The sequence below is a fragment of the Rhipicephalus sanguineus genome, chromosome 8 (genome assembly GCF_013339695.2).
Source record: "Rhipicephalus sanguineus isolate Rsan-2018 chromosome 8, BIME_Rsan_1.4, whole genome shotgun sequence".
Lineage (NCBI taxonomy): Eukaryota > Metazoa > Arthropoda > Arachnida > Ixodida > Ixodidae > Rhipicephalus > Rhipicephalus sanguineus.
In genome coordinates, this window is record NC_051183.1 from 15715513 (window position 1) to 15726650 (window position 11138).

Genomic DNA, 11138 nt, shown 5'->3' on the forward strand with positions numbered 1-11138 from the left:
GAAGAACAGTAGCAAAGCGATGCTAGGATTTTTCTCATTGGAAAGGCGGTGGTGTTGCCAGCATTCAGTGGTGTTGCCTGCATTTTACAGGGGAGATGCTACTCGAAAAAAGTTTGTTTAACCTGTAGCCTAGGGCAATGAAATTTTTGCTGTTGACATAGCTTTTTATGCTGATTTCAAATATGTAATCAGTTTTATAGTAAGTTGCATAGTTTTAGTTTCGTACCACGACAATGTGTAAACGGTAGCTCTTTTTGGAACACACTTTTTCCGTCACTAAACTTCTATAGGCTCATATTGCTTCACATTAATTGTAGAATGCAGAAAACTTACAAGAAAGTGTGTTTAAGACATTTTATTGAACAAGAAAAATTATGAGAGGTCTGAAAACGTTCAGCCCACACTAATTGCTTACTTCAAGCTCGTAATAATTATGTCACATCAAGTTTTAAAGGAGCTAATTGCACTCTTCATATGTTAAAAGGACCCTGAAACAATTTTGACGATTTTGTTAAACGCATTGAGCCGGTAAAGCAAGTCCTAAGAATCGTTTGAAGACTAGTTTAAGCTCTCTGCGTCAGCTGTGTAATTTATTACAAGACTTTAAACATGTGAATCGCCGCAGATCGCAGCGGCTCAGCCGAATGAGCTTTCAACTTCTCGCGCCTTTTACACGTAGAATTGTTTCAATACACGTAGCACCTAGCGACCGATCTGATTGGATATGTCCCGTCTACGTCACGGAACCTCCTGTGGGCAGCGAGTGTCATCTGCACGTGTTACAACGTTCTCCGCGTTGATGTGAGCTGAGCGACAGTGTTTACCTTGAGGTTTCTTTTCTTAGACACAATGAATTGTCCTAGTTGTGTTGTGTACCACATATCTAGTAATTGGTGACTTGTAAAGCTGTGACATCGTGCAATGTTTGTGAGGCATCTGGCGAGCGGAATCGCTGCAGTGAGTGTTGCCCTCTCGCTATTCTGGTCAACGCCACGGTCCACTTGTCTGCGGCTGTAACTTCACCCCTGAAGACACGTAAACTCGGGCAAAAAGCCCGAGTTTACGCTTATCGGTGATCATTCTCAAATTCTTTTTGTTTGTTTGCATACCTTTGCAGGCAGTCGTCATACAGGAGAATAAATTAAGATCAGCTGGTAGTGTGGTGGCACTTGTCGGAGCAGATATCAACCACTCCGCGAGCTTTGTCTCTGTTGCCAGACGGCATGCTGCTAGGCGCACTGGGCCATGGTCTCCGAGACTGTGCGCCGACAGGTTGTGCACAATCTCGGAGGTCATGACTAGGCGAAGCTCAAACCGTCCTGTGCGCTCATGAGTGTGATCGCCAGTGTGTCTCGTGAGTTGAGGAGGCAAGGCAGTGGTGAGAAGGGTATAGATGTATTGTTCGTAGCGGCCTTGGTACATGGTGCGTCGCTTAATTTGTAGTGCGAATGATTTGATGATCCTGTAGCCTAAACGTTGACAAAACTTCAAAAAACCGTTTAAGGGTCCCTTTAAGGAATACGTGTGAAAAATTTTGTCCCGATCTGGTCATCAGAAGTACCAAAAACATGATGTCCAAACTCAAGGAGTTGCTGAAAATTGCATCTTGAGAAAAACGCATTTTAAAGGTACAAATGAAAGCTCGTTTGGTTTTTAAAATTTGTTCCATCATGAGAGCTTGGGAATCATGGTTATTTTGAGCATGTGGCTTTGGTGAACTCCTCATGCAAAATGCAATAGCAAGCAGCCAGGTGACATTTTCTAGGCGACTCTAGACGATGAGCATTTTTCAGTTTTAATAGCCAGCTTGTGCCCTTTAAAAGTGATTTCAACCTATTTCCTGTTTAAATACAACCTTGATTTTTTTTTGTCACGAAAGTAGAGAACCTAAACTTGGCAAACCAAGTAAAAAAAATATGGAATTTCGAAAAAAGAAGAAGCTTGCGTCTTTCGAATCTGCCCTTAAGATCAGCAACAAGACTTTGCATTCAAGTGAAACACTGACGTTGTCTTAGTCCAGTCTTTTCTGTTAGTACTGGTGACCTCATGATTACGCCAGTGTTCTTGGAGCATAAGGAAGGCACAAATTGCTAAGAGTATTAAAGGTGCTCACCCCATCCAAACATGCGATCAAACCAACTCACGAGTCTATGGTCATATCGCAACATGCCTTCATTAACCAACCAGTCCATAGTATTCTTTGTCAATGTGAAATGAAAATAACTTTCATCAAGCGAAGTCTATCGTGCCAAGGTATTTTGTTTTGTTTGTGCAATTTCAGTGATATTCCTGAATTCGCATGTAGAGACATCCTTCAGTGACACGTGAACCACCTCTCGAGATTTTCAGCACGTTTGCCCTGTGTATGAGGTGGCCAGGCTCACCTCAAGCTGTTAATTCCAGCTTTTATTGCCTGGTCATCCTTGCAATCCAGTTGAAAATAAAATCGGTTCAGTTCAATTTAAATAAACATTTGCATTGTGCATGGAATACTGCTACAATTGTCTTTGCTGGACGTAGCAGTGCTACGAGCTACAGAGAAACCACGAATTTTTCAAACGCCACCCGAAGTGGGTCACCTGTGCCCCACTTCGGGTAGTGTAAAAAAGAAATGGCTCTCTGCATGGCCTCTGCGATGAGCTGCGCTACTGTATCTGTGTGATCAGCTCGGGCATTTCTGCCGGAGCTGATCACACAGGCTATGCACTCTCTACAATAAAAAATTCGTTAACAGGGTTCAGTGCTGGTGTTTGTGTGCTGGTTTGAGTGCATGAGCAGGACTATTAAAGAAATAGTCCTGCTCATGCACTCGGCAGTATTCTCCGAAGGCGGAGTACACTCATTGGTGCAGGCTTGTGTGCATTTGCCTTTGAGGAGAAAATGCCGCAGACTTCTAAAGCTGTATCCGACTATAGGTTTGCCTGTTCAATGAAGCACAGTGACACAGCTGTTCTACTGTAGTTCCTGCCAAATTTAAGGGGACAAGGCTGCATTATACATACCTCCTCATTGACAACGTAATTACAAGTAACTGATTACTAAAAAGTAATCGAATTAAGTGAGTGATAATGACCAAAAATTAATTGACAATTTAAAAGCTGCCAAGAAATTTGATTGCGAGTAATTAATTACACATAAGTTGTTACGGGCAAGTCTCAATTCATTCAGTCGGAGATTGCTTATATGTATTTATGAGCAATATTCCTTCAAGTGAAGGCTCAGCAGAGTTTGTTGAGAGCAATCTTTTTCTCAGACAGACCAACGCTGCAATACTAACAATGGATGACTTTTTGTCACCATAAAAATGATCACATTTTCTCATCATTCCTCTCCCAGCATCGGCAGGGAATGCTAGTCACAGATACATTTCATTCTGTAATAATGAAAAATAAACTGTATCCGAAAAAGATACACTGTATTTGAACAGAAAATGGTTTAAGGCCCGAGTCAGAATTGTCCGGGAAATATTAAGGCTACTTTCCTTTTGTTCCTTGTTTTATTGGCATGCTGACTTGTTCAGCATTTCACAATACCACCTTGGCAATACCTGACTGACCTAGATGAGACCACATTTGTTTTGTGTCCATATGAGAGCATGCATGCCTGGTTTACACAAGGTATTCAAATATTGCACGAAAGGAAGTGCTCATTTCCAATCTATATTGACCTACTTCCTTTCTGTTAAAGTCCAACTGCAACAAAATATGGACCAGCATGAAAAAATCACAGAAAAAAGAAAGGCTCCAGCGCACAAACCCCGTTTACGCATTTTGCACTGCTAGCTTCCATCTTCCGCCGACTCCTGCCATTTTTTTTTTGACGCACTCTCTACACATCATATACACACACCGTTCTCACGTCAAACATCATACGCTGTGTACTGGCACATGAAACAACATCCGAAAGGGAAGCACTTCGTGGCAAGCATAATGCCTTGAGATGCGCTGGTCATGGTGTACCTTATTGTATAACCACAGCAGCAGGAAGAGTGTACAACATGGCGGTCTCTCGTCGCACGGTGAAATTGAATACATGTCGAGCTCATTCCAGCACGCACATGCCTGGCAGCAGCTACAAGCCTTGCAGGTTTCACCGATAAGTGCCTCCATAGCGGACATAGCAGCAAGTTATTGCTTTACTAGAACAATAATCTTCTCAGTATCTACAAGTGTTGAAAATATGGACAGCTTTATCCAGTGTTTATATAATACAGTCAAACCTTAATATAATGAACATGGACATAATGCATTATGATATGTACTGAACTTGATCTAGAAATATTCTCTCCAACATTGAGATGCAATGAATGTATGCTTTTAAATACAATATGCTTGTATATATGCCTCCATAGAGAGTGTGACAGACACTTCTAGTCAGGTACCTGTGTGTTGATGTAACAGTCTCATCTTGTTGCACGTGACATGGTCACAGCAGTGTTAGACCAGACTGACATTACCATAGCCAGACAATAATTTTAACTTGCAACAGATTTAATCCATCTATGATGTGCGCTGCATTAACATGAGACTACGCAAGTCGTGGCAGATGTTGATATCAATTTTCGCAAAATTTCATTGCTAGCCACTTTGCATGCAGTCGGACTGGTGGACAGCATGTGAAAGAAGAACAGCACATTGCTGGCAATACTCTTTATTTACAGAGACAATGGTTTAAATACTGTAGGTTGTGTACAACACTGTCATCATGGTAGTGCCGTTGGAACTGCTTCTTCTGCTCCTGGGTTTTAGGTGATAGGAGCTGACAAGAATATGGACTTGGAGTATAGACAAAGAGGAAATGCAGATGGTTTGTACAATACTTACAGCAAGAGCTGTAGACAGCACAACAGTAGCGATCGCAGCTTTTAAACAGCTTTGAGACTAACATAGCAATGATGGCACAGCCATGTCAGCCGTTGTCACGTCTTGCTATGCTAACATTCCAGGAGGCCACACCGATGCATGCAGCTGTAATCCGCCAACCCCCAATCTGCACTGTGGCATACTGTAATAAAGGTTTCGCACCAAGACTGGTCTCCGCGAGGGAATGCAGTTTGTGGCGTGTCCCACAACGTTGATGATGGAAGGACTTATTTCAGAGTCTGTACGCCTGCAAGAAATGTGGAGAGAGGCACTTCAGGCTAGATGCAATCAAAGGCATGAAATGGTGACCACGGTTACCTGTGTTGCGAAGCAGGGGCCTCTCCGTCATCAGTCCTTGGTTGCGCGTCAGGTGGCACGTGTTTGATCCGATGGAGACCTTTGCTATGGAGAGCAATGCTGTGAGTACAGCTACTGTGGATGTCCACATTCAAGAGCTCTTCCTATCTCATGACTTCAAGGAGTACTGATACATATTCAAGGTTGTACAAACTAGTACACAATTTTTGCACACTAAAAAATGATACTTAGAAAGCATAAAAGTTGCAAAGCAGAACAGTACTTAAATTTAATATATTTAAGCTTACTTCAACAGACCCGATTTGGCACCATCACCACAATCGTGACATGAACATGAGGTAGTTGCCACTGGTTCATGCAAAGAAATATTTATTGTTTATATTATATTTGCCTTTAATGGGGCACACTGACATTTGACAGCAACCATGAGTCATGCAAGTTGTCATGGACTGCCAAGCAAGTCAACCTTTCCGTCATAAAGGAGACCCAAATGTTCCTTCAAAACGAAGGTGGGGAAACTCGAACTTGCTTGTTTTGGTTGTAATGTGCAGCTGCCAGCTCAATAGAGCATGGGCTAAGAAAGGAAAATTGACAACCACCCATTTGTAGCATGAAGCCACAAAGAAATCCGTACGGATTTCTCAGAAAGAAAACTTCTTAGTTGCCGAAAAATTCGTCCCGGTCCGGGGATCGAACCCGAGACCAACGCCTTTCTGGGGTGGTCACTCTACCAATTGAGCTAACCAGGAAGCTAGCAACTGGCAGCGTGAGAGCGAATTCGTCGACAACACGCAGCACATGAACACATATCATTGCAATTCAGTTCTGCCGAATCCCGCAAAGTGGCAGAAGGTTTAAGAAAGGTCAATTTTCCTTTCTTAACCATTCTGCCACCTGGCGGGATTCCGCAGAACTGATTTGCAAGAGATTAGGCTAATGCCATTCAACACAAAAACTAAAAGAATACGATGTCACCCGAACATGACATCATTAGGTGGTAATCTTCAGTCCACACGGAAACGTCTTAGTAACCATAAATAACTTGAACTGAATCATAGCTGAGAGAAATTCTATGGCACTTAACAACAACATATATTCTGCATCCTACCTCTCCTCTATAGCCCACGAAGTAAATTAATCGCTGCACATTACCAGAAGCGATATGAACACAGACTGACTACTTCTTGTGTAAATTATCGTGTGACATAAGCTTCCTTGTGAAATATTGCTTACATGAATAATTTCACCTGGTACCTTTTGGCCTTCATTGCCCTGGTGCCATAAAACTAACAACTCACTCACTCATGAATAATTTCCATTGTATTTCATTTGTAAAGCTCTCGTGGAATGAAGCACGACACTTTAGAGCTAAGTAACGCACATACTTTTATTGCCGCCATCTTCATTTTGTGTCACATTGGTGCAGTTTCAAATCAAACACTTGCATCGGAGCCAACGGTACCTTTAGAGGCCAGATACATCACGACGTGATGCTGTTATCTCGAGCAACTGCGCATACCAGTCATTATACTAAAAAAAGTGTGGTGTCGTGTTCCAATCTGTGAGCACTGTAGTGTACTTCTTCATAAATCTGTCCTCTTTCTCAGGTGCATATGAATGTTTGTATTCTTTGCTCGCTTTGTTATAAATACCCCTTGCTGGGGCCTTCAGTGGCCTTGTAAATACTAGACCAATAAACATGAGAGTGAGTGACACATACATTTCTTGTGCTTCTCGCATAACCGTGATTTGTGTCGACGTGCTGCAGGTGACAGAGACGCATAAGCCGCCAAGGCCTCTTCGATGACCTAAGGAGGAACAGTAAAAACATTTGCTCTGTTAATTATCAACCAATTCACCTAAGACAGAAATAATAAGTATTCCTGAAATAGAAAACATTCTGATATGCACACGCTCTGATGTCGTAGCTAGAGCAGTTTTTTTTTATCTTCGCAGCAAGAAAAAGGAGGCCCATATTAATGGGACTCTGAGACAGTTTTGACGACAATGGCAATGCCAGATCCTAATTTTCAGCTGTCCCTGCATTTGGTTGCTACGTCGCTACAAGATGACAGTCCTGGTTTGGTACGTGCTGCAAGCTGTTTTACTGAAACGAGTTGAATGGTACACATCTGTGTGTTTACTCTCTCTACCATTATGTCATCATGCAGACATGTTCAAGTATTTCGTGTTTTGAACACTTATTTCACATGCAGTCCACATTCCATATAGCTGTATGGATTCTCCCAAGGCTTTGCTAGACATGAAACGATTAAGTTTAATGCAATAAATTCACGTAAGCCATAAATGCATAAGTTTGTCTACTTTAAAAGGATGTAGTTTAGAGAACTGAAATATACAATACCGATAGATTGAGAGATACAGCGTCGATGTAAAGAAGTTTATGCCGTAAATCAGTTTTGTTTGCTACAGTTTCTCAAACTTTACTTTCTGTTTCAGATGCATCAAATTCAAATCGATCTAATTGTTGTTGGGCCAAAGCCTCTCTCTGTGTTTGACCCACATTTAAAACAACAGCTTTGCAATTTGAATTCGCTCAGGCTTTGATTTTAAAAGGTTCCTGCAACAATTTTCTGAAAACATGTAGGCACTTGAGCTGCAGCCAGAGTGAACCATTCGCACCGCAATTAAAGCAAAGCCTTTGCCTAGCATCAAGGAAACTAAAAGTGATCACAAAGCACGCTCCACCCGAGGTGCACTTTTAACGCAATAGCGTTAAAGAGCTTGTGCTATTTCAGAAAAAAAAAAGCTATGCAGGTTTCATGTAGTGCAAGAAGTCGCATTAACACACATGTAAAATTGCGTGGCAGAAGTGTTGAATTGTCCCAGGCGTCATGCCATCTCAAAGCGTTTCTCAAAGCACAGCGTTTCGTCAAACGAAACGCTGTGCTTCTGAAGAATGTCTAAAAGGTCTCTCTTTTGCTCAGCAGTGAAGTGGGGATTGATGGTAGCATTTAAAGCAGTGCTCGCAGCTTTAGGATCATTTGAGGCAGACAAAGGTGTGGTTCTGCGCGAAGGGAAACCAGCGAAAAAGGCTCGGTGTCAGCAAAGCAACTCACAGCAGTGCCCTGGGGCAGCATCACTGGCGACGAAGTTGGGTTAAGTGCGGCGACCAACGCTTTACTGTCGTTAAACCGCACAAGACCAGGTGCGATGGTAAGCCCCGTAGGTTTGCAGCGACCAGATGGTGCAATGAATACGTCACCATTAACAAAGGTATCAGAAGCCAGCGTAATAATATTCTCGTCTCCCGGCGAAATACAACAATCAGCGGTGGTGACGAAACGCAAGCTGTGAGGAACGACATCGGAGGAATACTCTGTGTCTGTCATATGAATGAGTCGCTGACGACAAGATATGAAAGCTGATGCTGAAGAAAGGAAGTCCGATCCCAAGATGAGCGCGTGAGTGAACGAGGGCAGCAGAAGAAACTGAATATGATGAAGGATGCCATAAATGGAAACTCACACTGTACAAACACTGGAAGGCCGAATAAGAACGCCGTCAGCGCAGCGAAGGGGAGAGCCATTGTATGGTGTCTTCACTTTTCTCAAGCGGGAACACAAGTCTGCACTAATGACGGAAAGCGATGTGCCTGTGTCCACCAATGCCTCAGTCCGTACACCTTCAGCATACACCAACACTATATTTGACGGGCGGTCCGGAGGAGTTTCATATAGTGCGAAAGATGCAGCTTTCCCTCCCGAAGCTGCACTATTTAGTTTTCCATTCGATGATCAGGAGTCGAAGTAGCAGGTCGAAGTGGGGAAGAGGAGCGTCGCATCGGTGAAGGCGAGCGACGACGCGGGAATCGGGAACTACCAACTGCGGCGACGTTCTGCGGAGACTGTGATCGACGTGGGCTGTTCTGGTATGGGCGACGATATTGCGGTCCAGTGGTGTAAAACTCTTCCCCTTCAAAGTCTTCGTACCCTCGTCTTTCGTCTTGCTGACGGCGTCGGCAAAATCTTGAAATATGGCCGTGGATGCCGCAATAGAAGCAAATCGGCCGAGTGCGCCAGGCGTTGTAAGGCTGGACCGGCGCCCGTGGTGTGAGGGAGTTGAGCGAACCGTGCAATCCAGGTGCCTGTAGTGGTGTCTGCTGGGGCGGTGGTGTCATAGCAGCAATCTGAGCATAAGTTGGCGTTGGCACGGGATGCGGGTTCGGAACTTGCGTGCCGGTCATGGAAGCCAGTTCCTCCCTCACGACGTCACTTAGATTGGCACCAGGTGGCGTCGCACGAACCGCAAGATGGCACGGTGAAGCTTGTGCGTGAAGTTCCTCTCGGATGATCGAGCGGATCAATGCACGCAGCTCTATGTCATTGCTTGGCCTCAGGTCAGACATGTCAGGTTGCAAGCGTGTGGTCTGAAGCTCATCGAGGCGCTGACAGGTAGCGACAATATCGGCTACGGTTGTGGGGTTCTTTACTACGAGCGCATTGAAAGCCACAGTCCCTATACCTTTGAGCAAGTGGCGGACACGGTCGTTCTCCACCATTGAGCTGTAGACGCAACGGCAGAGGGCGAGTACATCTTCTATGTAAGAAGTGTATGACTCTCCCTTGTGTTGAACACGCCCAGCAAGCCTCTTCTTCACGATATCCGAGCGCACCGACGGGTTGGCAAATATCTGGCCTAGCTGAAGCGTAAAAGAGGTCCAATTCGGGAAATCTGTCGCATGGTTGAAGAACCATGTCTTTGCAACGCCTGTTAGGTAAAACGCAACGTGGGTGAGTTTCGCAGGCTCATCCCAGTGGTTGATGGCACTCACGCGGTCATACTCCTCCAGCCAGTCTTCAACGTCTTCACCATGAAGCCCAGCGAACATTGGTGGGTCCTTTTGAGAGCTCATGACCATCCAAGAAGGGGTTGCTGCTGGGGTGAGCATTGGGGTAGCTGCCGTGCTGGGCTGCTCGTCTTGCGACATTGCCGAATGCAGGTTGTGTAAGCGGCGTCCCGAACGGAGCTCCAGGGATGTGTTCTAGGTGAAGCTGGAGATGGCCGGTTAGCGTGAGAGGATCCAGGGACCGGACAGCACTCTCCACCACTTGTGAGGCAACGTTTAGGACGCTCAAGACACTTCTTTATTGTGTCGAGTATGAGCCCCACAACCCAAACCCAAGCAGTGATGATGAGTATGTACATATGAGAAGATATATATATATATATATATATATATATATATATATATATATATATATATATATATATATATATATATATATATATGCGTGTGTGTGTGTAATGTTCGCGAGTCTGTGTGAGGTTCGTTTGATTACAACACAGGGTGTTTAAGCAGCCTCTTTCTCTCCACCGATCTTACCCACCTCCTTTCGGCGGCGCTTTACGAAAGGCCCTCGAAGCTTGTTCGCTTTCCGATCGTGCTCGAACACGGACGGGACAGCATCGCGCTTCAGCAGTCGCGAAAACGGCTTCATGCCCATTCGCAGGGCGATGCTGGGGTCGTGCACGTAGTCCTCGACCGTGAAGTGCGCCGAGCAGACTTGGTTGCTCCCTCTGGGCTCCCAGCGATCGCGCTTCAAGGCGATCACCCACAACCGACGCCTTCTGGGGTCCTTAGGAAACGAGTGGAAGCTTATTCCGGGCATCGGAGGCACATTACTGCAGCCGATCACCGAACAAGTTGGGCACATATCCCTTAAATGTTCTGAAACTCGCCAAGCCTCAGCCAACTGCACTAATGCAGCGGAACAATGAAATGCGTCACCTATGACAACGAGAGGCTGTTGACGCGACTTGCCACCAGGTGCTCGCGTCGTCTGCTGCTGGCACGGCGGTTACCATAGCAACGTCTACTGGCGTGTTCCGATGCACGGTTTGGATCGAATTTTCTCGGCGGCGATTGGCTTTCTTCCGCAACTTGTGCGAAGCCAATCGCGATCAAGAACTTTGGTCGGGATCATAGTTAGTACA

At 44.8% G+C, this 11138-nt stretch overlaps 1 protein-coding gene across 1 annotated transcript; it reads right to left on the reverse strand.

Moving 5' to 3' along the window:
• Positions 1 to 4640: 4640 nt before the first annotated feature.
• LOC119401438 (peroxynitrite isomerase THAP4) lies at positions 4641 to 10936 on the reverse strand. Its single transcript, XM_037668257.2, has 4 exons — positions 10532 to 10936; positions 6901 to 6988; positions 5181 to 5264; positions 4641 to 5109 (listed from the first exon to the last, which is right to left on the reverse strand). Exons 1-4 carry the CDS (start codon positions 10856 to 10858, stop codon positions 5090 to 5092), a joined length of 519 nt encoding a protein of 172 aa, XP_037524185.1. The 5' UTR covers positions 10859 to 10936; the 3' UTR covers positions 4641 to 5089.
• Between the last annotated feature and the right edge of the window lie 202 nt (positions 10937 to 11138).